The sequence below is a fragment of the Gallus gallus genome, chromosome Z (genome assembly GCF_016699485.2).
Source record: "Gallus gallus isolate bGalGal1 chromosome Z, bGalGal1.mat.broiler.GRCg7b, whole genome shotgun sequence".
NCBI lineage: Eukaryota > Metazoa > Chordata > Aves > Galliformes > Phasianidae > Gallus > Gallus gallus.
The window spans coordinates 45,928,269-45,955,575 of record NC_052572.1 but is presented as its reverse complement, the minus strand read 5'-3'; the positions used below and the strand labels follow the sequence as shown (position 1 = coordinate 45,955,575).

Below are 27,307 nucleotides of genomic sequence, written 5' to 3'. Positions count from 1 at the left end.
CCCCGAAGTCTACCTGTAAAGCTGCTGCTGTGCTTCGTAGCGTGTCCAGAAGGTGTTGGCCCAGGTGCCGCATGGGTGTGGTAACACCGTTAGTTAAGGATGTTCTGCAACCTTCTCCCTCTTGGCATGTGCTTGCCACTGCCTAAGGAAAAAAGTTGCTTTGTGATAATAAGAGAAAAACTGCTGTTATTTGTTATTCCTAGGGAGGAATGGCAAAGCAGAGGCATAAACCTGGGTTATGAGCGTGGTACAAACTGTAGAAAGTTAACTTGAGGTAGCTGCACACTATTTGTCACTTGGTTTGTCTGAGTCATTTAATAGGTTCCTTACTTGTCAGCTGTCATTCATCTCTGAACTGCTTACACACACCACACCTACATGGATTTGGTTGCAGAAGTAAAAGCTGGTGCTGTTGTCTTTGGGCTTAATTCTGAGTTGTAGTGAACCCGTCTTTAATTGGGTCCAAGTTAAACCTATCTGACAACTCTACATTTCAAGAAAATGCTGAGTTACATTTCTTGCAAAAATTGGTAAGCTGTTTAAAGGAAAATGCTGGATTTTCACCATGTTCCAAGGGGGAGAACAGAAAATTATTCTGTATGAAAGATTTCTTTTAATCTGAGCTTGCGCTCATCTTTTCCAAAATCAACCTCATCAAAAGTAGTACCTGACATTTTTCTCAGTGTCTTTTCCTCCTCAACTTAGAACTATATTGACAAATTGTCTCACATTAGAGAATTTTAAACTAGCAAGAGAATGATTTCCCTCAGTGCTGGCTGAACAGAGTAAGACTTTGATCATATTCTTTCTTCAGGCTATAGGAAAATGCCATTGAAATATTAATTGAGGATATTCATTTAAAAAAAAAGCCTGAGAAGTATAAACTTGTCCAAGGATACTACACTGGAGGTCATTTCCTGTGATAGTCTAAGGTACCTGTTAGATTTCAGAGAAGAAGCTTGAGATGCAGGAAAACAGATGGCTGACTAAGTAGACAGATAGCAGTGGTCTTTTTATCTTTTTCAGGTGAAAAACTGGAGGAGTTTCTTCGCTCACTGAACAGCAGTAAGCCTCTGTATTTGGGACAGACTGGTCTGGGTAACATTGAAGAACTTGGGAAGCTGGGTCTTGAGCCTGGAGAGAATTTCTGCATGGGAGGACCAGGAATGATCTTCAGCCGGGAGGTTCTGAGGAGGATGGTGCCACACATAGGTGAATGCCTTCGTGAGATGTACACCACTCATGAGGACGTGGAGGTGGGCAGGTGTGTCCGAAGATTTGGAGGAACACAGTGTGTTTGGTCCTATGAGGTAAGTAACAGGATTTGTCCCACAGGGTTGTTTGTTACAGCGTTTTGCATCTTGCAGTGTGTCTGCCATCTCTTTTCACCATGATTAGGTTTTAATAAATGCATTAGAATGTAAACTGCACGCTGCAAGGAAAAGTGGTAGGAAAACATTCATAGCATGTGGCCGCAAGCATCTATTATTTCTACTTGTATTTTTCAGTTTTCATGTACTGATGGTTACCGTAGCTTATATCTGTGAGCAGCCATGTTGTAAGTATTGCTATGTGATAAGTTGCTAAAGCATTACCTGTAGATTTTCTATGAATAACCCTTGGCAGGATGCTGCGCCATTTGATGTATAATGTTAAAGTTGGACCTTTTCAGAAATCATTCCTATATAAGCATCTGGTATGTCATTTTCTTCTATGGCACAGATTCATAAAATAAGTTGTGGTATGTGAAGAGGAATGGCCTGTATTTTCTTAATTATTCAGATGCATTTGAATAGAAATCCTGATGGGCAAATGCAGAAATTGGAATTTTTTTTTTCTTGTACAGATAGGAAATTTGTTATACTGCCTGTATTTTACTTAGTGAACTTATTTTACTCAGGGTTTAAATTTATTGCAGACATGCACAGCACAACAAATCTTAGTATGCTGAGGTCCTTTTGGGAACAAATGACTTCATTCAGTAGCAACATTTTCTAAATAAATATGTGTTGCAGCTCCAAAAAAGTTTGTTTGTGGTGCCGTGACTAGGAATCAGGGCTATTTCACTACAAACATTGTGGTTAATGGCCACATCATCTTTGCAGATTAACATAGGTTGAGCGTGCAGCTGACGGGAAGGGTGAAGAGTGATAGTTAATACGATGAATAGAATTTTAGTTATTTTGACTGGTTCTTTAATATCAATCTTTGCTTGATATTAAAGACAAAAAGTCAGGAAAAATAATTGTTTTTCTGCATTAGTGTTTTTTTTTTTTTTCTGAAAGGCCTGGAAAAAGGTGTGTGTTTAAAAATGGGTTTTGTAGGCTACACTGTATGAATGATGAAAGAACAGTAAAGCTTAAATTCCTAATATGGATTTAGGGGGTGGAAATCTTCTCTCTTATTCCACTATAGAAATGTGTTTTTAAAGACTACTTCAACAAGTGATTTGAATTGAAATGTGATAAAATACACCAGCTGCATTGCTGGAGCAGGGAAGGTATTTATTGTGCAGATGGGGATCAATGTTGTACTAGTAGTTCTTAATCAGACTTTTAAGCACTGGTAGCTTAATCCTATATTCTGGTATATTTGGACTTTGCCTATGAAAGTTCATTTTAAAATCCTTACAGGCATTCAGTGCCTGCTTATCTATATCAGATATTAGAATTCTAATTTTGACTTGACAGTACTATCTTGGAAGTTTGGATTTTTTTATTTTATTTTATTTTGCTGTTTTGTCTTCTTGGGAAGAAAAGTGATGATAACTTGGTTATAATTTATTTTAATATTGAATGTCGATAAATTTTTGCTCCAGTGGGATAAAGCAAAATATGAGTCTGCTTTTTTTCGGTTTTGGAGACTTGAATGACATGACTGCCCAGGTCCTCATGGCAAGATTGGGGCCTGAAAATGTTAACTTCATGGAGCAGGTCTGTGTGTTTGTTTGGAGTCTGGAGTAGAGTGGCGCCAGTCCTGAATTCTGTCTGCTCGTGGAGGCCCTATTTCTGTATAATGAAGAAGTGGAGAACAAATATATTAGTTGTTATAATAGTTGTTAATTTCTGACCATTTTTTTTTTGTTTGTTACAAGAGTATTTAACATTGTTGCTTGTGCAGCAGATCCTCCTGAAGATGCAGGTGATTAAGACAAAGCTTCTTTGAGTACTATCCCAGTATTAAGTCTGCCTGGAAGGGGAATGGAGTATGCTGAGAGAGCAGCCCAGACCAATCCATTTTGAGGCATGAGAAATTGGAGGTACCTCTCTGCCTCCATGTAGAGGCATTTTGGAGTAGACTAAAACTTTTACAGGCTGCTTTATTAATTAAGATTACTGTTCATGAATATGTACATTCTGCATATTTAAAAACTTGAAATATCATGTTATTTTAGGCGTACATTTTGCAAGAGTTTTTTGGAGCAAATTTTATTTTTTCCATGTGGCAGAGATGGAAATTTAATGTTTCAGTTTCAAAAAAGCTCTAGGTACTTTGATAAAGCAAAGAGTCCTCAAACTGATTTTGTGCTTGGGCATCATTTTATGCCTTTGTGTTGTGTAGCTGGTTGTTGAAAGAAGTCTGATATGATACCTGAACTGACTCTGTTGTTGCAGGTTGTTAAATTAGGCCATGACAGGGATTTACTCTTTTCCTGAGTCACTGAAACTCTTACTGTGTGCTTTTCCACTGCTGCTTTAATCAGCTATACTTTTCCTGTGCAGAAAAGGAGAATTACTTTTTCAAATGCTTATGTAAATACCAAGACTGTGTCTAGGATGGACTACAAAGTGTGTTCCACATTTGTCTTGAAGTCCTCTTGTACTGAAGTACTGAACTGAGTCCTGCTAGGCTGCAAGGTTTTTATGAACATCACTGTTTTTAGGGAGGTTTGAGGTTTGCATGTGTAGCTGAAGACTAATATGAACTGGGAACAATTCCATTCAGATTTGTAGGAATAGAAAAACTCCAGAATAAAGCTGTATCTATGTGACATCATTTTGTTACTGGATTTTTTTGTTGTTGAAGATGAAAGAAATTGAAGAACTCATGAGGAAACACAAGGTGCTTGATCTTTGCCAGGTGCCTGTGATGGTGTAGGTGAACCTGACTGCCTCTCGGGGTTTGTCTTGTTTCTGTGTAGAGGTACAGCCAGAATGTTGTGCTTGCTTGTATGCCTGTATTGGCTTACACTTATACTGGCTGGCAAGGAAAGGACTATGGTGTTATTTTAAGAGTATTTTTTCCATCAGAAAGAACAGGAAAAGAAGAAGTATATGAACCTGCGGTGAGTAACTCTTGCTTGGAGAGTAATTTTCTGGAGTGTAATCCTTGTTGTGCCCAGTATGAAGCCAGGGCTGAGAACCTGTCTCCCACATGCCAAGTGAGTTATGGCTCAGGTGATCTGTCTCTGCTGACAGTGCTCCTCCTCTTTAAATCACAAATTAGTCACTGGTTTGCTCAGAAAGTGAGTCTAATAACAGAGTTTTTGGGGCACTTGTGGGGAGCAGAGGAGAAACAAGCCTGCCCCGGGGCTGCCATTTGTCAGGTGCCCATGGTCAGCATTAAAGGTGGCTGTTGCCGGTGGGCAGTGGGTGCCCACTACAGCAATTCTGCTTGGCCCTGCCTGCTGTGCATGCTGGTGGTGAACTGGAGTGAGGGTGAACCATCCAAACCCCTGCCCCTGTCTGATGGAGGGACAAAGGGGCAGCAGTGCTCGGCAGTGTCTGGGAGAACAACATTAGGCTGGTACAATCTTACAGGTCAGGACCAACAGCCGAGCTATGGCAGCAATGCAGTGCCCCTGCCCCAGCATGGGCAGGAGGGACTGATGGAGCACTGTGTGCGCTCAGGTCATCTCCTCCTTGCTTTTTGCTGGAAATCCATCTTTGTTCTGATGCGTTTTTCGATTATGTCTTAATTATTCTGCAGTTTTGGCAATGCTGTGGTGATTAAGGTATGATAAAACTGGCACATTCAGGCTGCCCAGAGCCACATCCAGCTTGGCCTTGAATGCCTCCAGGGATGGGGCATCCAGAACCTCTCTAGTAAACCTGTTCCTGTGCATCACCACCCTCTGAGTGAAAAACTTCCTCCTGATATCCAACCTAAACCTCCCCTGTCTTAGTTTAAAACCACTCCCCCTTGTCCTGTCACTGTCCACCCTTGTAAACAGCTATTCCCCCTCCTGTTTATACGCTTCCTTCAAATATTGGAAGGCCACAATGAGGTCTTCCTGGAGCCTTCTCTTCTGCAAGCTAATTAAGCCCAGTTCCCTCAACCTTTACTCATAGGAGAGGTGCTCCAGCCCCCTCATCGTCTTGGTGTGTACAAAGCCCTCCTTTGTACCCGTTCCGAAAGCTCTGCATCTTTCTTGTGCTGGGGGCCCCAGGGCTGGATGCAGTACTCCAGATGGGGCCGTACAAGAGTTGAGTAGAGGGGGACAATCACCTCCCTCTCCCTGCTGGCCACTGCTCTTTTAATACAGCCCAGGATAGAGTTGGCCTTCTGGGCTGCAAGCTCACACTGCTGGCTCATGTCCAGCTTCTTTTCTCCCAGGACCCCCAAGTCCTTCTCCACAGGACTGCTCTCAAGGAGATTTTCCCACAGTCTTTATAAATACCTGGGATTGCCCCAGCCCAAGTGCAGTACCTTGCACTTGGCCTTATTGAACCTCGTTAGGTTTTCATGGGCCTACTTCTCCAGCCTGTCCAGGTCCCTCTGGATGGCTTCTCTTCCCTCCAGTGTATCGGCTACACTACTCAGCTTGGTGTTACCTGCAGCCTTGCTGAAGGTGCACTGGATTCCATCATCTATGTCATTGATAAAGTGTTTCTGTGTGTACATGTTGCCAGATTAAAAAGAAGTCATTGAACAAATATCCTGTTGCAGTAATTGTAGTGTTGAAATTGGGTCATTCTTCTCTTATTCCACATGGTCCTTATTTGAGCCATGTGCTCCTGTAGCACTGTGTAGGCTTTGTGAGATATCTACAGTCAACCATTTGCTCTTCTTCCTGGGGAATTTGGGTACACATGGCTCCCTCCTTTCAGTCATTCTGCACAGGGAGTTTGGCTGGCAGTTGAAAAGGTTTGTGATGAGAAGGCAGTCATCCCTCATACTTGCATTTTACTGAGGGCCTTCAGTGTTTCCTGATGTGGCTCAGCAGGACTGCAAGAGCTGGAGGTGCTGGTGTCCTGGTATCTCTATTGTGAGGGACTCAAGACAGTGTTACCCACATCCAGCATGGAGGTATGTGCATGTGCATGCAAGTCTGCAGCTGTCGTCCCTCCCATCACAGAGAGCTATGGACCCTAGAGCTAAGGGGCTACTTCTGAGTCTGACAGAGAGTTTGCTGCTCATGAGTTTCAGGGTTGTTTGCAAATTGGATGTCCTGTCTTTCCTTGAGCACCCTGACAGGAAGTACTGCTTGAAGGTTTTTGGAGCGTGCAGCTGTGTAATTCTGACTTCTGTTTCTGAGTCACCCAGGTGCTACAGGGTAAGTGCATGTGATTTAATGTCCAGGATGTGAACACAGCATAGCTGCTTTCCTTGTAATGTTTTCCTCTAAGATGCCAGTAGGTATTTATGTGCATTGCTGTGTGGGCTGTGTAACAGCTTTCTAGTCTTGAATGTTTTGAATGTTTGTATGTTTTAAAGGCTTTTCTCTTAAAACTCTTTTTTGAATTACTGAAGCGCCCCACTGACGTACAAGAGGAAAACAGTAGGAAAAGTTCTGAAATTATTTAAAATTATTTTTCATTCTGTATGTGGGTATGCTGAATCATCTCTCAACCTATATAGGAATTTAAACCTAAACATTTTCAGCTTTCTTCTTGTGTTCTTGTTTTATCAAAAATACATTTTCAGAGCTTCTGTGCAATTGGTATATTTGGGGCAATACTTCCGTAAGAATCTAGTGCAGAAGGCTAGCTGTTAAAAGTGTGTTTAAAAATAGTGTTCAATATGTGACAATGCAATTGTGATACAACTGTTGTAACAGTCATCTCATTTAAGCCCATCATATCATCTCTTGGCAGTGCTTGTCACATTAGTCAAGAAATGGTTAGGGTCAAAAGTGTATTCTGTGCTTAAAGTGAATCTATAAAGCAACGTGCTAGGAAACCCTGACTCATTTGCCTTTTACCCTGAAACTGTTATCTGTCTTTTACTTTAAAATCAAATCAACCAAAGCACCTGGAAAGCAGTACTTTCTAAAGTTATTCCTAGAATTTTCATTTTCAAAATCTTTTTATTTCATGTATTCTGAAGTATAAACTTCCCTTCCACACTTACAAGTTCTGTCATGTTTATTGCTTCTGACAAAGTGTTTTGTTTGATTGTATTGCTTGAGCCTTTTTGCAGACGAGTTATGTGTCACAGACTGATTTAACTAAATTAAATGGTATAATGTTGCTCAAAGAGTGTGCAATACTTTTAAAGACTCTAACCAATCTGGTAGCCTTCTATGATGGAGTGATGGCATTGGTAGACAAAGGGAAGGTGACCAGTGTCATTTACCTGAACTTGACAAGGCCTTTGACATGGTCCCCCACCACATCCATATCTCCAAATTGGAGGGATGTGGATTTGATGGGTGGAGCGCCCGATGTATAAGGAATTGGTTGAAAGGCACAGACGGAGGGCAGTGATTAATGGTTGTCCTTTAAGTCCATTAAGTCCAGGTGGAGGCTTGTAACAATCGGTGTCTCCCTGGGGTCTGTCTTGGGACCAGTGCTCTTTAACATCTTTACCAATGACATCAGTGGTGGAGGTTTGCTGATGACACCAAGCTGGGTGGTGTGGTTGGCACAGTGGAAGGAAGGGATGCCATTCAGAGCGACCTCAACAGACTTGAAAGGTGGGCCTGGGTGAATCTAATGGGGTTCAACACAGCAAAGTGCAAGGTTTTGCACTTGGGCGGGAGGAAAGCCAGGCATATATACAGACTGGAAGGAACAGTCCTTGAGAGTAGTCCTGCAGAGAAGGACCTGGGGCTCCTGATGAATGAAAAACTTATCATGAGCCAGCACTTTGCTCTTGCAGCTTGGAAAGCAAATGGTATCCCGGGCTCCATCAGAAGACAGGTGGCCAGCAGGGACAGGGAGGTGATTGTCTCTCTCTCCTCTGCCCTTGTGAGGCCCCATCTGGAGTACTGTGTCCAGGTCTGGAGCCCTCAGTACAAGAAAGACAGAGAGCTCTTACAGAGGAGGGCCACAAAAATGATATAGGGGGCTGGAGCATCTCCCCTATGAGGACAGGCTGAGGGAGCTGGGCTTGTTTAGCCTGATGAAAGGAAGGCTGTGGGGTAACCTAATTGCAGCCTTTCAGTACCTAAAGGGAGCCTATAAACAGGAGGGGGGTCAACTCTTTGAAAGGGTAGGTAACAGCAGGACAAAGGGGAATGGTTTTAAGTTGAAGGAGGGAAAATTTAGGTTGGATATCAGGGGGAAGTTCTTTACAATGAGATTGGTGAGGTCATGGAGCAGGCTGCCCAGGGAGGTTGTGGATGCCCCGTCCCTGGAGGTGTGCAAGGCCAGGTTGGCTGGGGCCCTGGGCAGCCTGGTCTAGTATTAAATGTGGAGGTTGGTGGCCCTGCCTGTGGAAGGGGGTGGGGGGGCTGGAGATTCATGATCCTTGAGGTCCCTTCCAACTCAGGCCATTCTGTGATTCTGTAATAGGCAGAGGCACCATGTCTCTGCTTCCTCTCAACCCCCAGAGTTCATGAGTTCTGTTACTTTTTCTAAATTGTTTTTTTTTATATCTGTTTTTGTTTGGATTTAGAAAATCTCATGATTACTTTGCTCTGACTTTCCAGTTTCACATCCTTTGATGAGCTCAAAAGATGTGAGATTCTGCTAAAACAGAAACAGCTCAGAAAAAGAAACTGGAAGTTGATAAGAAGAAGAGTTTAACTGAAATAAGTACTAATTAAATGTGCTTTTAGTTACTGGGGTGTTTCGTATGAAAATATGTATTTTGAGTTACTGTCCTTATGTGCTGTTGTAATATATGTTTATTTAAATGTTTAATTATGTAACATAAAATATTTTAAAAGTACATTTCTTAATTTGAAGCGTAGCGAGAATACTGACTTTTGATGTTTTTTACCAGTTCTGGCTAATAGTTTAAGCTGAGGATTAGTCCACAGGTTAGTTACTTTTTCAGTATCTATTAGAAACTGGACAGCAAATAAATGTGTAGTTCCACCTGAGCTCTAATATTCTGGACTTCCTAGCTATTATACTTAGAAAAGGCTTTTGCTCTGCTTTTAAGAAATCTTTTAAAACATGCATATACCTAGCAAACAAAGAACATCTTCAGCTGGAGGTATAATTTTAGGAAATTCTGGAGGAGTAACTGACATAGGCTTTCTGAATGCCGTTTTATGTATAATTTAGTCTTCAAACAAACCTAGGAAAGTGAAGGTTACTTTTACATTTATTTTAGCTGAGTGCTTTGCAGTCATGTTTTCCACAGTCATTTTCCACACTGCTTGAAGTTTTATCTTTAGTAAGCTCACTCCTTTTGAATGTTAAAAAAAAGTTTAAGTCTTCTGGAATGTGATAGTTTAAACAAGAAATTGTAATACTGGCGGCTGAGGGACTTAATAAATAGTTAGGTGTTTTTGGTTTTTTGTTTTTATAAATTACATTGTGGTTAAATATTTGATTTGGAAACTTGCAGCATTCCTTTTAATGTTTTTGAAATAGGATTATCATTTTGTGCATGGGGTAGTTTTTTCAATTTTTTTATGCATTTGATACTGTGAAGATTTTTTTTGTTGTTGTTTTCAAGATGACATTAAAATCCCTAAGTTTTTGTGTTATTTTTTTCTTTTTTTCTTTTTTTTTTCTTTTTAAACAACTGGTCAAGAACAAATTAACATCTGAAGGGATTTGGTGTTGCCCTTTTTGGGTATTGCGTGTGTACAGAAGCTCCTAATGGGATGAAAGCAGATGGGCCAAAGAAATATGGTATTCCACTCTATATGGAAATATGGATCTTCCACTGTCTTTTAAGCTGTTCCAGGTATTTATTGCAGCTTTACTCCTGTAAAGCTTAGGAATTTATCTTTCAGTTTGTTCTTTACAGTTATATCAATGCCATTCTGTTTTTTATGTACATATATATGTTCTGGTTTCCAGCTTCATTTTAGCTTTTTGGCTTTTCATTTTTCTTGACCATAGTGTGCCTGTTAGCATAATAACTTTTCATCACCGAAGAAGACTTTCTTACCAATGAGCTATTATACTGCCTGAAGTACACAGCTTCCTATTTTTGATTATGATAACAGTCAGTGACTTTTTCAGTAACTTTATATTGGTTGTGTGAAAAATTTTCTAAAGTACATGAGTCTTAGTTATAGAAATCAGGGAATTTAACTAAAACAGATGTTAAATGATGACAAAACATTTTGTCAAATGAAACTGTCTTATTAGGCTTTTCTACTTTTCTAAAATTGAGAGTGAACCTAGCTTCAGATTTGCTTCTAAATTCCTCTTCTTCTTGTAGTGTAAGCATGTATGTTTGGTGATGGCAGCTCTTTGATGGGGACAGATGTGGGAGACGTGTCATCTTCCTGTAATGTCCACCTGGACTGACTGGTCATCAGTCTGAGTGTGTTCACCAGCTATCCAGCCCAGTCCAGGCTTCCTAGTTCATCAGCATGACAATGCTTAGAGCAGCAGTGGTGGTGTTATCTTTCTGCGCGTTGTGCTAGAACCAGGAGGGGGATTTGCTGGAAGAAACTAAGTTGGAACAGTAGACTGATACGCCTCCATTGAGGTTGGTGTGTTAGGAATAGCTTTTGTTGAATCAGCGCCTTGTGTTTGGGAGCTCTATCCTCACAAGACTTCTCTCGTGAGATATTGCCATAAAACAGGCGTGTCTGAGGAATGTAAAAGCACTTATGCTCCCATACTGATCTGAATAGGATTTCTATTAGCTGTAGATGCTGCTGATAAAATACTGACAAAAATTCATTAGCTCAGAAGGGGAAAATCTAACTGACACCCTCAAAACAACCGTGTTAGGAATCTGAGTATGTTCCAATGTATTCTATTATATGCTATTAGTTGAATAATTATTGATAAAGTGGGAGCTCTCAAAGATTTAATGTATCTGAATATTGGTGATGCCTACTTTTGCATTTGAAAATGTACTTAAGTATCTCTGTGGGAGCTTCCCGTAAGGGCTTAAAATAACTGCAGTTGCTAATTGGAATGTTGAGTACTACATCATAATTTTACTAGAATAACTTCATTGTTTATTTTCCATTGCTAAACATTATTTGGAAAATATTCTGTTTTCCTTGGAAGTGACCTTTGAAAAGATATATTTGAAGGTTCTGCATTAAAACTGTAGAGTTGCTGATAGAAGCAAACTAGCTGATAATTTCACTAGTTTTAATACCTGTGTTATCTTCAGTGTAGAGGCAGTTTGTGGTCTTTATAGCTTGAAAGAAAATAAAAGATGATGCCTAGGAGAGAAGTAAGAGAAGGAAGGGATTTGTGCTTTTCTTATTGATTTTTATTCTGTTGTTTATCTTTTGCCATAATTGCATCAATCATTTTGGTTAAAATACAGATCTTGGCAGATTAGGTATTACCCTCTACAAATTAAGTAATTATTTTCTTTTGTGTCATATCCATGATAGTCATGCAGGTAAATAAGTAAAATGTTTGCTATGTAAAGAGTTTCAGTTTTAAGTTAAGAGAAGCTTTAATGATTAATACAAGGATAGGATAAGTTGTTACTCTGTTTGGTTTTTTAATGGTTTCAAAATATTTTTTTAATGTTTTATAGTGTAATTAACAAACTTCGTTCACTGAGGGTAAATGTAAAATGAGGATAAAATAGGGAGAGATGTTCAATAGAGCTCTTTTGGCTTCTGTTCATCAGTACAGATTATGAGTACTTTTATGTCTAATAGGTTGATATTTCCGTTTATTCCCATATTCTATGGAAATAATTAAAAATAATTTAGTGCCTATTTTTATATTTCTTAGTTGCTTAAGGTTTAGTTGGTTGCTGAAGGACTACCTGATGCAAGAAGCCCAATTCTTGGGTATTCTTGTATAGCTTACATGGGTGTCGCTGTCTAAGCTCATGAAAACCTAGGGCTGTGTGCTGATGTATTCCTGATTTATTGTGTTCTGATTGCTTTAAAGGATGCGTATTGGAGCATATCATCTGACAATGTGTTGGTAAATCTTCCTTTGTAAATATGTTTGCAGCTCCTTACTGGGAATAATTTATTTTTTCTAATAAAATTATGCGTAAATATATCATGGACTGTTTTTAGAACATGTATTTATCACACAGCAGCTCTTTGTTCTCCTGAGTAACCAAAACTGACCCAGAAATTACTTATAAATAGTATTTTAGGGGGAAAAAGATTCTGCATACCACTGAAAAACATCCATTTCTGAACCTGTGTTCTGTGTGTTTCTTTTTCCCTACCATGTAAACAACAGAAATTCTCTCTCCTTCCTGATCTTGAATATATAAAGATATTTAAAGGTATTATTGATTTTCTTGAATAAAATTCAATCTTTAAAATGCTGCTAATTAGTGCTGCTAATCGATGCTTGAATTATGGTGTAGAGACATTTTGTTGCTTTTGTCTTGTTCACAGCTAACACACACATTTAATGAGTAATATTCTTTATTTTTTTAAGTTTTTTTCTTGTTCTCTATTAAGGCATACAAACTTTCTACCATATTTTCAAAAATAAAAATTCCCTCCCGCCTTACAGGCTTGCTGATGCTTGGTTTACTTTTTGGTTCTTGGGCTTCTTCTCTAGCATTTACACCTGGAGACTTGTTCTTTCTCTTCATTTGTGAAAATAAAAGGACTCTTGTGGGAAGACTTCCGATTATTCAGCCAGTACGAGCATCACTTCCCAGCTTTCCCATTTATATTGTGCTGCATTTAAATAGTAGATTTTCCCTTTTTACCTGCACTGTGCCACAGGCAAACTGTGCCACAGGGATACTGTGAAAATCTGATTGCTTCAGTAAGTAGCTTCTTTACTTTCCCTTTGAAGTTCTGTTTGACAAATACACAGCCATTTGCTCTTGTACCATGTTTTATTTACCTTAGAAAGCTCTTGTTTCTTCCCTTGAGCTTACTCCTTCATACTGATAAATGTTACAGAGCTTATTTTTGCTAGGCAGCAGAATCTGTGCTTTATGTTTCTCTCGTTCTTTCAGTAACCTTTATTTTCACCTACTTCAGTCACCTTCAGTCACTTTTTAAATTTTTACTGCGTGTGATCAACATTAGGTGTGGGACTGTATATGAGAAGTCATCTGTAACTTTTACTGTGGCACTAAATGTTTCTTCTACTGGAAGCTGCTTCATTCCTGCAACTCAGGATTATATTTACCATCTCTAAGGCTTCATTACGCTGTGCATTCATTATCATTCTGCATTTGGTTGATACTGCTAGGTCAGTGTCATCTTCAACTATTTTCAAATATTGAGCCTTTGACTAGCAGAGTGTTTTATATATGTTAAAATTCACTAGTTTAGAGGTTGCATGTTTAGTCATGTCACCATTTTTTAACTATGCTGTCTTAAATGCGATGTTTTTTGAGATAAAAATTATGTTTCCCTATATAAAGAGAAACCTGTAAAGGTTAGCCTAATGGTCTACGCAGCAAGGGCAGATGCTGTGGCAGTGGGAGAAGGAGTGTGCTGCATTGTGTGATTACATGCCACATGAAAAACACTCACAGTTGTTACAAGTCTAATTCTACCTCCAGTGAGAAGAATGATCAGTGTGTAAGAAAGATTTTATCTTGCAAAGAGTTTAATCACACATGACATGAACTGCTATTCATTCTGATTATTCAGTTCATCTTACAGGAGAGCTGCCTTTGGTCTCTGTGATTTGCGATTTCTTTTTAGATGTTTCTTGTAGAAAATACCTTAAATAAGTATGTAACTTACTGTAAATCTCCACATGATCTGAAAGGACTATCTTTAAACACTGGACTTACATGCGGAAACAAACTCTATAACCCGGTTATGTTATAAAGCAGGTATGTTTATTTGGCCGGCTGGGTGCAAGGGGGATCACTCCACTAAAATTGCACACCAGCAAGCAAAAACGCTACAAATTTGTATGCCAACTCCATACATATTCAGCAGAATTCTTGGAAATCATCTACATATTCATTATCCTTCTGGAAATTCATTTACGTACTGCCCCTCCCCTGGTGCATGTGTTGTCCGTAGTAGGGGTCTCCCTCTGGTTGTCGTGGGGATGAAGTCAGAAGTCTTCCTCAGTCTGACCTTCTTACGGTACATTCAAACTGGTCAAAGCCATTCATTTTGTATTGTTCCTTTCTTTGTGTTTGCACAGCTGACCATGAAATGTTGAGATGTCGTTCTCCTTCCTAGTTTTCAAAGCTAGCTTATTTAACCCCTATATGTTCAAACCCTAGACCCACCTGAGCTCCTGATCTCAGGACCTTGTTATTAAAATCAGTTACTTGAATCCAAAGCTGAACATCTATGGAAGATGAACATGCAGTAGTTTCCAGTGTTTGCTATGTGGCCATTGCAATCAGGGCAAATACTGAATGAATACTGGACTTCTTTGGTAGAGTTGATGTTTCTGGTTGAAGTATGTAAACTGTGTAGTGCGGAATGTTTCATGCCATGATTTCTTACCTAATTTGGAAAAAACAAAAATCCTGTATGTGCTGTTTATGAATGCTCTGATTCTTAAAGAAGTGGAAAACTCCACTTAATTGTTTTAGGAACTGTAAGTTGAAGAAGTTTGTCTGTTTATAAATACATATGCATATATATGAAGCCAAGAAAAATGACAAAGTAACTTGACACACCAATGAGTTATGTCAAGCAGATATTCTCTTGATGACAGTGCTGGGTGCATGGCGGTTTGCTCCTGTTGAACATACACACTGAGAGAAGCAGCGACTGCATATTTGAAGGCATAGCATATGCATATTCATTACATTCCAAGGACATGGGCAGAAATTCCAAGAAATAATTAACATCTCTGGTGGTCGTGGGATGAAGGATGAAGTCATTCTCACTGTAAATTTCCAAGCTTTTAAGGGGGGGGGGGGGGGGCAGCCCAAACTAATTCCCACGGATGTTACATTGAGCTGAGGCATCTGTTTTGCCATGCTATCTTCAAAATAGGACATCTATTCTACTTTCTTACGTTAACTTGACAACAAACTCTGCAGCTTCCTCTGCAGTCTGTTCTTGAGCTTACATTTACACAAGCCTTCTGTCCTTCTGTTTATACCTGCTCAAGTTATACGGAAGGCTGTTCTTACAATATAGAAAAGCTGTTCTCATGATTCAATACACATAGGTAAATACATATATATATTTATATATATATAAAAGGCTAGGAAAGCAATCCAGTACATGTGTGGTACTGTACAATGTGGTAGCCTGAGCTAATTTCCTGACATGACAACAGTGAAATAAAGATTTATTTATTTATTTATTTATTTATTTTTAAAGAGGCCTTTGGTTATTCAAAAGCATGTTCTCCTGAAAATAAGGACCTGGTAAATGTGAGCTCTCAAGAAAACAATATGTGTATGGTGAAAATTGCCTATTGAAAATGCATTCTTTAGGAAAGATGTTACAGCGTCATGCATACTAAGTGGAAAAATAGAAAGCAGAATGAAAATTTCTAGTCCTGGATAGGTATATTCTTCAAGTTTTCAGATATGTAATGACACTTAGCTGAACCTGCTGACTGTGTTGAATGTGCATGTTCTTTTTGCAGGTACATTGAATGAGCATTGTGAAGGGACTTGCCAACATGTCACCCCGTAGCTGTCAGGAGGTTACAGTGATTTCCAAAAATTATGTAGCCTTTATCTGAAAGAAGTGCATTTTTTTTTCTTTTCTAACTATTATCGTAGGAGGCTTTCATAGTGTGTATATAGCATTTGTAACCACTGTATTCAGTTGATCTCTGGTCTAGTGCTGAGACCTGTATGCTGAAAGAAGAATCAAGAAGAATTTTTTATTTTTTTGGAAGTTAGCAGAATCTGACTTATTTTTTGATGTAAAAGTAGGGATGAGATGTTTACAAAATAATGCAAGTGCAATATGAATGCTCTATTTTTAAGTTTAGCAACAAAATTACATTCATTAAATTCATTTAAATGTGTATTTAATAAAAATATTATGCATGGGCATGCTAAGCAGATTAGCCTTTGCCTTTACTGTGAAGTTTTTTGAAGCATGAATAAATTATACAGCATTTTGTAGATGGTGCTACACTGAGTAATCTAAGACAGGAAGAATGCTTAAGGAACAAATAGTCATTCAGGAGCTTATCTCAAATTTTACTGCAGGAACAGGTCTGTAGTTGTACATCAGTTGTAGTTACTTTAACTTAAACATTTGTTTAATTTTTAAAAATTAATTTCTAAAAATACCAGCTTTAATTCTAATATGCAGAGCTTTTCAGCTTCAGTAATAAGTTATAAATATTGTATGTGCTGAATCTGTACTCCTTAAGCAGTTCAGATCATGCCTGTGTCTTGAGGGTTTGCATTAGTCCTGTAACTAATATGAAGCAAACAACTCAGTCTGCTCACTGTATTATTAGTCTATTTCTGCTAGCTCTGGGAGCTTTCTTGAAAGAAAAACACGAGTTTTTGCAGAATCCACCTTTTCCAGAGGCTAACTGAAGATGTAGATATAAAGCTGTGGTATCTTTTCACATTGATGTCTGTTAACTGCTGTTCTGTCTTTAGTTACAAAATTTTGTGTTATTGGTGCCACTTTGGCATTGGAAGGGTGACAATAGCCATAAAACTTGGGGTTAGCTCAGAGACCATAGCACACGTAGGTGTTTAGCTTTGTTTTGATCAAAGTTTCTGTCTTGTTATGCATTTTTCTAGTGGCTGCAAGTGTGAAGCCTTTGGCTTATGGGCCAGATACAGTCAGTGAGTTTGTCATGGGCACTAGGTGACTTTTTTGTGTTCTGCACATGATGGACATCATTTGTTATCATGAGTTTTCAAAAACTGAATAGTGTGATCATCATGGGGTGCTTATCTCAAGGCTTTGTCTAGAATGAGGGTGGGAAGAGCTTTTAGAAAGCATATTTAATGGTTTCATATGCATTAAGTCCCTAATGTTCTCTAGTTAACAAAGTCAACCACCAATGCTTTCAGCATGGTAATGTATGTTTTCCTAGAATTTCTTCTTGAATGCCGGCAGCCATGTTCTCTGTTCCAAATCTTTCAGATTTTGTCAGTGAGATGTGGTTAGTTCTCAACATTAATTGGATGAGAGATTTATGAAAGATGTTGGGTGTCTGAGAGAAGTAATGCCTTATGGAGTTCTCACTTTCCTGAATCCATTCTCAGTGAATGCTTCTGGATGTTGCTGAAGAGTGGAGCACTTAGAGTAGCGATTGTTGAGATGCTGTCTTCAGAAAACAGTTTTAGGTTTGTCAACAAATGACCCAAAGAAACTCCATGTTAACCTACTTGACAGTCTTTGTCTAACTTCTTTTGTTTTTTGGTCAGCTTACTTAAATCTCTTTACAAAGTGATACACTATTGTCATATATCATTAGGCAGCTCATGAATTTTCATTTTGTATCTAGAGGAATTCTTGCCGTTTAGAAAAGCTGAACTGATTGGACTTCCATCCAATACAATGTTTCCGTGTTCATATTTTTTGTGACCTGCACTTAAGTATCCATTCTCAGTGAGACATGAAATAGTCTGTGATAAGCAATGCTGTTGTTTCCCAGGTGAGAAGGCCGTAGCCCCGTGTGCACTCAGAACCCCTGCAGCAGTGCACATGTTGAGGGGTTGTGTGTGATCTGCCTGATCAGAGCTGAAGATGAGGAGATGGAAGGCAAAACTGTAAGTATTGTTAGCAGTCAGAGTGAGGGTGCTTGTTTGAAAACTTTTGCAGGAACTCCTGAGATGAGAAGATGTTAAGGAGGACTTCATTCAACAACATGAAGAACATCACTGTCTTCTCCAGTATAGAGGAGGAGAAAAGTATTCAGAGCAAAGTGAGAATGTGAAAGATACAAAGCAAAAAGTGAAAAAGAAATGTGGTCTTCTAGAAAGGGATGAAAACAAATATGTCAAGTCAGGTGTGAAAGGTGTGACTTTGAGGCAGGACCTTGAAATAGAGGACTGTTAGAGTTGATAACAAGATGAAGCTTTCCAGAAAAGGAGATCTAGCTGGGGTTCCTGTAAGTATATGAAGAAGGCATGCACTGCAGGAACAATTAAATGCTAATAACTTCAAATGGCAGTCAGTTTGAAATATAATGGTAGTGGTGATGGGATGTTCTGGGCAAAACTAAAGTATCTGTAGTTATGATGTGACATATTTTTTGGCAGAAGCTAGTGTGCTGTCTGTTATTCTTTAAAGGACTGTATTTATTGAGGGCATGTACCTAATATAAATGAAACGTGAACGAAGAATTTGCTCAGTTGTAGTTTTAAAAAGAAAGTCAGCCATTTCCATAAGAAGCTTTACTAAATCATGAATTTTTTTACAGCTCTCCAGATTTGTTGAATATAGGTCATTTTAGTTCTTACAACAGCAGGGGTAGACACCCAAATCAACACAAAATGAACAAAGCTGTGCAAATAAAAGCAGTAATCCCTTAATGAAAGTATCTTGTTTATCTTTGAAGGTATGTTTTATAGTGATTTGCCATTACTGATGTTTCCACTTTTGTTGTTCTTTTTTTTCCCTTAAATTCCCTTTAATGGAGTAACATTTCACTATTAAATAAAAAAATAAAAACATTAATGGCAAGCTGTGTGGTAGGATGATGATGCAGTTTATCTTCTATGCTTTTAGAGTGTTCACATATGCCTCATTCGCTTGTCAATGTCTAGCTTGAAACACCAGGTCGTAGTACCTGGTTATTTCACCGGTCACTGAAGGTGTCCATTTTACTAGGTTTGCCTCTAAGTGGGTACTGGGTGTTTTCTTCTGTAAAAATTCATGGTGTGAGTCCATTTGTAATGAACAGCAGAGAGAAAAAAAGTATAAAATTGTAACAGTGTTGACTTCTAATAAACTCTTGGAAACCATTTGTAGGCATTTTACTGAGTAGCAACCATTTAATAAATGGCAGGTTTGTGTTTTACTTCAGCCATTACTTTTTAGTCATGGTATAGAAGTGAAGCTCTTCTGTCCAAATGCTGAGTCTAGGTCATAAACATCTCTCTGTCAAGTCTCTTAATTCCACCTTTTCCCACAGGCTTCCAGTGCTTTGGGGCATAACACAGGGCTTGATCTCTGGAGAAAGATCTGACAGTATGACCTCTCAATCTGTCCAGGACTTAAGTTAGAAGTGATTTAACTACTTTGTTTTTCAAAGTAACAGTGTATAAGTTTGCCATCAATATGTGCTTGTAGCCTGGAAGGCCAACCCTATCCTGGGTTGCATCAAGAGAAGTGTGACCAGCTGGCCAAGGGAGGTGATCCTGCCTTTCTACTCTCATGAGACCCCACCTGGAGTACTACACCCAGTTCTGGGGTCCTCAGCGCAGGAAGGACAAGGAGCTGTTGGAGTGGGTCCGAATGAGGGCTATAAAGATGATCAGGGAGCTGGAGCACCTCCCCTACAAAGACAGGTTGAGAGAGATGGGGCTCTTCAGCCTAGAGAAGGCTCCAGGGGGACCTTATAGTAGCCTTCCAGTACCTGAAGGGGGCCTACAGGAATTCTGGGCAGGGACTTTTTAAATGGGCGTGTAGTGACAGAACAAGGGGAAATGGTTTTAAACTGGAAGAGGGTAGATTTAGACTAGTTATTAGGAAGAAATTCTTTTCTGTGAGGATGGTAAGACACTGGAACAGGTTGCCCAGGAAGGCTGACAGTGCCTCCTCCCAGGAATCATTCAAGGCCAGGCTGGATGGGACTTGAAGCTACCTGGTTCAGTGGGAGGAGTCCCTGCTTACAGTAGGGGGCTTAGAACTACATGGTCTTAATAGTCCCTTCCGAACCAAACCGTTGTATGATTCTGTGATTCTAAGTTATGTAATAATTTGAAGAAATGTCTGTATTTTATAGCATTATAATTAAAAATCCATGCGTACTCCATGGAAGGAGTGTTAAACTAGGTGCTGTACTAAAAATACCTTACAATATTTTTTGTGAATCTTAGTACCTGTTAGTCTACAGACATGATATGATTCAAATTCACTGCCTAAAGTTTAGATGGTATAATTATTGGAATCTGCTTTTATTTTTGCCAACTGTCTATGATCTTTGTAAACCCTCTAATTAGTTATTAAGGCAAAAAAAAAAAAAAAAATTGTCATCTGGATTTTTAAATTCATGTATTTTTTTCCCTCTGCTCATCAGATATGTTGTGTCCTGCATGAAATGTTTTATTTTCTGCTTTTTTTTTCTCTTCCTATGGAAAATTACTATCAAAAGAATAAAGGATGCAAAATGTACTTTTGTTCATTCTTTCAGTTTTAATCTTTTTGCTGCATTAGCAGTCTCCTTGGCAAACTCCAGTCAGTTGCTTCTGTGATACATACTCTTTTGGACATTATTTATTATTTTAGTCCAGTAGATCGTATGCTGCATGTAGTCCTCTTTCATAGATCTGTAGCTTAAAGTACATATTTCTAGTTGTTCTTTCAACAACTACCTTCAGTAATCTTACTGAAAAGCAACTTCGATTTTAATAACCTGATATGGAGAACAACTTCTAAAGTACTCTAGCTTTGCATTTGTTAGCGTGAAGAAATGATGGGAGATGCAGACAAGGGATGTTGAAATGCTGATCTTCTCATCTGGATACAGAATACCAAGGAAAAGGCAGGACTCTTCTTTTTGGCAGCCAAAGAGGGACAGGAACATTTATACCTGAGTGTAGCTCAGGATTTTTTAAATTTATATATATTAATATCTGACTATTTTAAAGTATCTAGGATGTATGTGACATAACATGGTCTTGCTATTCCTTGCTGCTCTGGAAAGAACTCTGATCCTTCTTGTCATTTTGTTTTAACAAAATGAGCTGTGGAGTTTGTTTGTTTGTTTTAAATTACAGAAACTGCATTTCATTTTTTCTGGATTTTTTTTTTTAATGTGTATAAATCTGACTGAGAAACATAAAAGGAAAAGAATGCAGTATTTTGGTCAGTTGTAAGATATGATTCCATGTTCAGCATCTGAGCGCTTGAGTTCTTCATGGTTACATTATCTGTTTCACTCATGTAACCAAGGTTTTACTTTCACCTTTAAATTAAAATTCATATTAATTTTAACTGTGTCAGCTTTGATTTTGTGTAACCATAGTTTTGAATTTCTCTGTTAAGTAAATAAATGTTTTTTACTAGATGCAGGATTTCTATGTCTGTAAGTGGTAGATACTCTATTTTGTGCAGGTGCTGGAGGAGTGTCTATACGCATGTATTTTTACTCTTTATGAACATGAACTTCTCTGAATGCATGTATAAGTACTTATTCTGTTATTTCTTCATGCAGTCTCTTGTTCCAAACTTCTTTTCCACAGAATTTGCCTTGAACAGATATGTGACATGAGTTTTAGGTGGCTCTTTGTGAAAAATAGTTGTCCTTCAGCTAATGAGATACATTAAAACAAACGTGGTGATAGAATATATGGAAGAGTTTGTTATCATAGAATCAAAGAATGACTTGGGTAGGAAGGGACCCCAAGAATAATCAGGTTCCAACCACTTTGCCATGGGCAGAACCACCAACCTCCAGATCTGGTACTAGACCAGGTTGCTTGGGACGGTGTCCAGCCTGGTCTTGAGCACCTCCAGGGATGGAGCATCCACAGCCTCTCTGGGCAGCCTGTTCCAGCACCTCACCACTCTCTCTGTAAAGAAGTTCCCCTTAACATCCAATCTGAACCTTCCCTTCTTGAGCTTAAAACCATTTGCCCTTGCCTTACCCTTTTAAAAAGTTGATTCCCCTCCTATTTGTAATCCCCTTTTAAATACTGGAAGGCTGCAATGAGGTCTCCTTTCAGCCTTCTCTTCTCCAGGCTGAGCAAGCCCAGCTCCCTCAGCCTGTCTTTGTAGGGGAGCTGCTGCAGTCCTCTAGTCATCTTTGTGGCCCTCCTCTGGACCCTCTCTAACAGCTCCACATCTTTCCTGTACTGGAGGCCCCAGACCTGGACACAGTACCCCAGATGGGGCCTCACGAGGGCAGAGTAGAATGGGACAATCACTTCCCTGTCCTTGCTGGCCACCCCTCTTCTGATGGAGCCCAGAACACCATTGGCCTTACTGTTGACAAGTTACGATGCAGGTACTGTATTCATTTTGGCAGCCTTGCTGGTAGACTGAACTTTAGTATATCGTTACTTGGTGCTTATGGAGATTCACTCTTTATTAAAAACTAAAAACTAAAATAATATACTTAATTTGAGTAGAAAGTGTGTGTGTTAACTGAATTAGCTTGTATTCATAGCTCTTATGAGCTGTACCACAGTGGATAGCATTTGTCCTTTAAAAAAATTTTTATTGCTTCTACTGATTCCTTAGTCTAAAGAACTCTATAATTTCCCCTCTGCTGCTGGAAGTGTTCCTTTTGTTTCTTGAATTATAAAAGTTTTCCTACTATGCTTAGTAATTTGATGGTTATGCAACAGCTTGCTGAGATTTGTAGAAAATTGGCTTCGAATCTATTATTATAGCAATTTAAGCAAGAGTGAATACCAAATAAAATTTAAAAGATTTACCTTTCTCGTATTTATTTTGAGGATTTATTAAGATTTTACTTCTGCAGATGTCGATTTATTTTTTTTTTAAACTTGGTCAAAAATGAGGGATGAAATCTTTTTGTGATTAAAATGTAAGTGGATATTGGTGGACTAAAGCCAGTAATTAGCTTATATACTTACTGAAGTGCGCATTGATCCAATTTCTTAGTTTTGATGGATGGAGAGTAAACCTAGTCTTTTTGCTAGTATGCAGTGAATTAACTGTTATTAAACTCAGTTGAAAACGACTGGAGTTTGATAGACACTTCACAGTATACCTTCAGTAGTGATAGTCTTTTGAATTCTAACTTCTGCAAATAATGAGATTAATTACTGACAGTGATATAGCCATTGAGATCAGAGGACTTTTTTCTATTGCGTTCAGTTCATAATCAGCAGTTACTTTGTGCCTTTTCCCTTCCTATTTGAAAGATCACAGAATAGTTGAAATCGACAGGGACCTCTGAAGGCCACCTGGTCCAGCACTCTGTTCACACAGATTCCCCTAAAGCACATTAACCAGGGTCATGCCCATGTGGCTTTTGAATATCTGCAGGGAAGGAGATACTTACCTGGGCAGCCTGTTCCAGTTGTCTGTCACCCTCACAGTAAGACCTTTTTGCTCATGTTTAGTCAGAACTTTCTGTGCTCCAGTTTGTGCCCACTGCCTCTCATCCTATCTCTGGGCACCACTGACAAGAGTGTGGCCCCATCCTCTTGACAACCTCCTTTCAGATACTCACATACCATCAATCAGATCCCTCCTGAGCCTTCTCCAGGCTTAGGATAGATGATGTTATCAAGGTGGTATTATCATGATGATGTTCTCTATAAAGGTTGTTAGGCAAAACTATTCTCCTGCTAGTTTTACTTTCATAATCAAATACAATCAGAAAAAAGAAAAAAGAAAAAAAAACACCAAAAAACCCCCAACAGATTAAAAGTAAACAAATATTGTATATGTCATTTTGTGTAATTTCAACTTGTCATCTTCTTGACACTTCATTATAGTTGTTTTAAAGTATTCTATTCAATGTCAGTGTGAATGTAGTTCTTGTCTTTTCAAGTCTCTGTGTTGTGTGAGTAGAACTTTCTCTTATTAAACTGTAGCTATGCAGAAAAGCATCTTATCTAGCGTTTTAAAAATGAAGAAATGCTTTAAAAATGTGCTTTTGATACATTTTGAATTTTGTTCTGTTATTACTGAAGAAAATAGAGATATTTTAGAATTTCAAAAGGAATAAAAAGGAAGATCTCCGACTCAGACTGCATATTTACCTCATGATGATATTCTTTACATTCAGAGAGTAACTGCAAGTGCAGATAATTTGCTTTGACTACATCAGAAATTGACCACAGTTGGGAAAAGGCCTCTTGGTTTCCTAAAGGCAGTTAACGTTCAAATTAGCTTCCAAACAGGATTTATGCATTCTTTGCTATAAGCACTGAAACTTGTTTTCATTTGCCTGTGCAAAATGAGTTGTATTTCAGTTCATTAGTAAGGCAGAAGAACAGAATAGATGCAAAAAACATTTCATATAATGGTTTGAATTGAGACAGTTCTTCGTTATTGCAGGAAATACAATAAAACCGCATGATGAAAACAGTAACAAGATAGTCTGAGTATTATGTTTTCTCTAAGTGGTGAAATTGCTTCAGGCAATCCTAACACAGATTTTAAGAACACATCTGCATTTGGAGCTGGATTGAGTATGCTCTCACTTTAGAAGACTGCTTGACTTTTCCATGTCATTCTCATTTGTAAGCTGAATGTGTAAGCACACTGATCAACAGTGTGCTAGGTAGCCTGAAAAATGGCTGAACTACTGTACCTTGTGGGCAGTAATTTGTGGTTCAATGTTTATCTAATGTTTGGTGAAAAGTGGTTTACACAAAGTGTCCAACACTGCATGCAGTATTGTTTAGTATCTTCATCAGAGCCTGGTTGCTGAGGAGGAAAACACCGTCTGCAAATTAGCAGGGAAAGGAAAAAGCAGAAGTGAGGTGCAGTACAGAACAATTTTAAAGAGAAACATGATAGCAGCCTTGAGACAGTTGAGAATTGGGCATTCACAAATCTCATGAGTTAAACAAAAAATATTGCAAAGTTCTAAGGGACTGGATAAGGAAGAGTCAGAAGAGGACTTCAGGTTTCTAGGGGATCCCAAGTTGAACCAAAAGTATGCTCCCCTTGCAAATTAAGCAAGTCACACTCTGGTTTGTATTAGTCATGGTCATTAGACTTAGTGAAGAATTGTTATCCTCTATTCAGTGGTGGAAGGTTAATGCCTAATTTCAAGGGGAAATGTAGTTGTAGTCTATAGGTAGTAGAAGGACAGTTATGGTCCTTTACAGTGAGCTTTTGTCAATAGCTCTAGACAATATAACGCATGTCAATGTGTTTTGCAGGTGCGATGCACTTTGGGTGACATTAAACAATCAGAAGACATGTTTCTCCCCCTCTTTAGTATTGCTGTGGCCTTGCCTTGAATATTCTCTGCATTTCTGGTTTCTACTATGTTAAAAATGTGTTAAGGGATTTCAGCATGTCCAAAGAAGGAGCCCCAGAGCTGATAACAGGGCTGGAAGGCATATGCTATGAGGAGAAGCAGAACACACCTGGCTGTCTAGTTTGGAGGAGGTCAAGAGTAGACCTCATTGCTCTCTACAGCTCCCTGAGAAGGGAAGTGGGGGGAAATGCTCATCTGCTACCCAAGGGAACTGATTGCAGAATGTACAAGAATGGCACAGAGCTGTGCCAGATGAGGATCAGAATGAATGTGAGGAGAAATTTCTTCACTGTGAGGCTGGTCAACCACTAGAATAGTCTTCCTGGCAAGTGGTTCATGCCCTAGTCCTTCAAGTATTCAAGAGATTTAACTGAGTTTAAATTTTAGTCAACTCTGGAGTGCTCAGGCAGTTGGATGTGATGATGTTTGAAGGTCCCTTCCAAAGGAAATGTTCTATTCTAAACTGTAGCTTAGTTCAGGTTGTACAAGGGCTGCTCTGAAAGTAATGCCTTCTATTTTATTAAGTTGACCCGTGATGTTAGAGATGGATTACAGTGGTATAACAGTAGAGGGTGAACCAGACAATATGCTGTTATTTTTTGTTGATGAGTGACAGATGGCAGAAGAGGAGCAGTCTGACAGAATGGCATCTGACCTGGAAGTGTGTGTGGATAAAAGGTATGTCATTGAATTTGTCCATGCAGAAAAAAATGGCATCCATTGATGTTCACTGTCACCTGCTGAATGTTTATGGAGACCAAGCAGAGCATGTGAGCACAGTAAGACAGGCAGTGGGTGATGCATTTCAGCAGAGATGTCAATGAGTCTGGATCAACTCTGCTGGTGCAGGTGTTTATGATTGTGGTATGCAGGCTGTTGTTCATTGTTGGAAAAAATACATAGCTAATGGTGATGACTACAGTTCTGTTTAATGTGATTTCTCTGCATTTCCAGAAGGAAAATTAATTCTGAAATCTCTGTTAAAAATAATTTTGACCTTGTAATGTCAATTTCCTTTCTTTAACAAATATCTGTAGCCACTGGATTTCAACATGGGAATTTAGAAGGTAGTTAATTTTACACACTGTCAGATTTCTGGTTCACTAAGTAACAGTGGACAACAGTAAAATATTGTGCATTTCATCAGGAAATTGAGGCTTGATGAAAGTGTTCAGATTCATGAGGTCTACAGAGGCAGAAAGTTTAAGATGGAAGACTGTCTTCAGATTATAGACTCATAGAATTGCTCAGGTTTTAAAAGACCTCAGAGATCATTAAGTCCAACTGCAACCTAACCATACTACCCTATGAACCCTCCACTAAATCATGTCCTTGAGCACCGCATCCAAATGGATTTCAAACACATTCAGGGATGGTGACTCAATTACCTCACTGGGGAGCCTGTTCCAGTGCTTAACAACCCTTTCTGTGAGAAAGCTTTTCCTGATATCCAACCTAAATCTCCCCTGGCACAACTTGTGGCCATTTTTCCTTGTCCTGTCCCCTGTCACCAGTGAGAAGGGACCAACCTCACTCTCACTGCAATCACCTTTCAGGTATTTGAAGAGAGCAGTAGGTTCTTCCCTCAGCCTCCACTTCCCCAGACTAAACAGCTCCAGTTCCTTTAATCGCTCCTCGTAGGGTGTATTATCCAAGCCCTTCACCAACCTTGTTGCCCTTTGGACCTTTTGTGTTTATCCTCTTGTATGCAGAATAGTATAGTGTTGGCTGTAAGGAGTAAATTAGTGTAATATGGAAGGCACTTTTGACTGTATGTGAAAGTAGGCTTGCTCTTTGTGCCTGAGCTAAATTAATAGGGAGGACAACAGAACAGTAAGAAGGAACTTAAGGCAGCATGGATTGCAAATTAACTAATTCATGTCATATGTATAAAAAGCATGCAGCAATATTTATTTATTTATTTATTTGCAATAGTACAAATACTGAGCGTATGGAAAAGGTCTATTTCTATTAAAAATGCAGGCTTCATGTTTATTATTTAACTGGTAGAGTTATGGTAACAGGGGCATCCTCCTCCTTGCTCTCCT

The 27,307-nt window shown here is 38.9% G+C and overlaps 1 protein-coding gene across 1 annotated transcript in view; it reads left to right on the top strand.

Annotated features, from left to right (window-relative positions):
• CHSY3 (chondroitin sulfate synthase 3) overlaps positions 1 to 27,307 on the top strand; it is a 151,571-nt gene that overhangs the window by 1,167 nt on the left and 123,097 nt on the right. Inside the window, exon 2 of the mRNA XM_413966.8 lies at positions 1,027 to 1,310. Coding sequence (XP_413966.4) covers positions 1,027 to 1,310 — 284 coding nt within the window. The remainder of the gene's footprint in view (positions 1 to 1,026; positions 1,311 to 27,307) is intronic.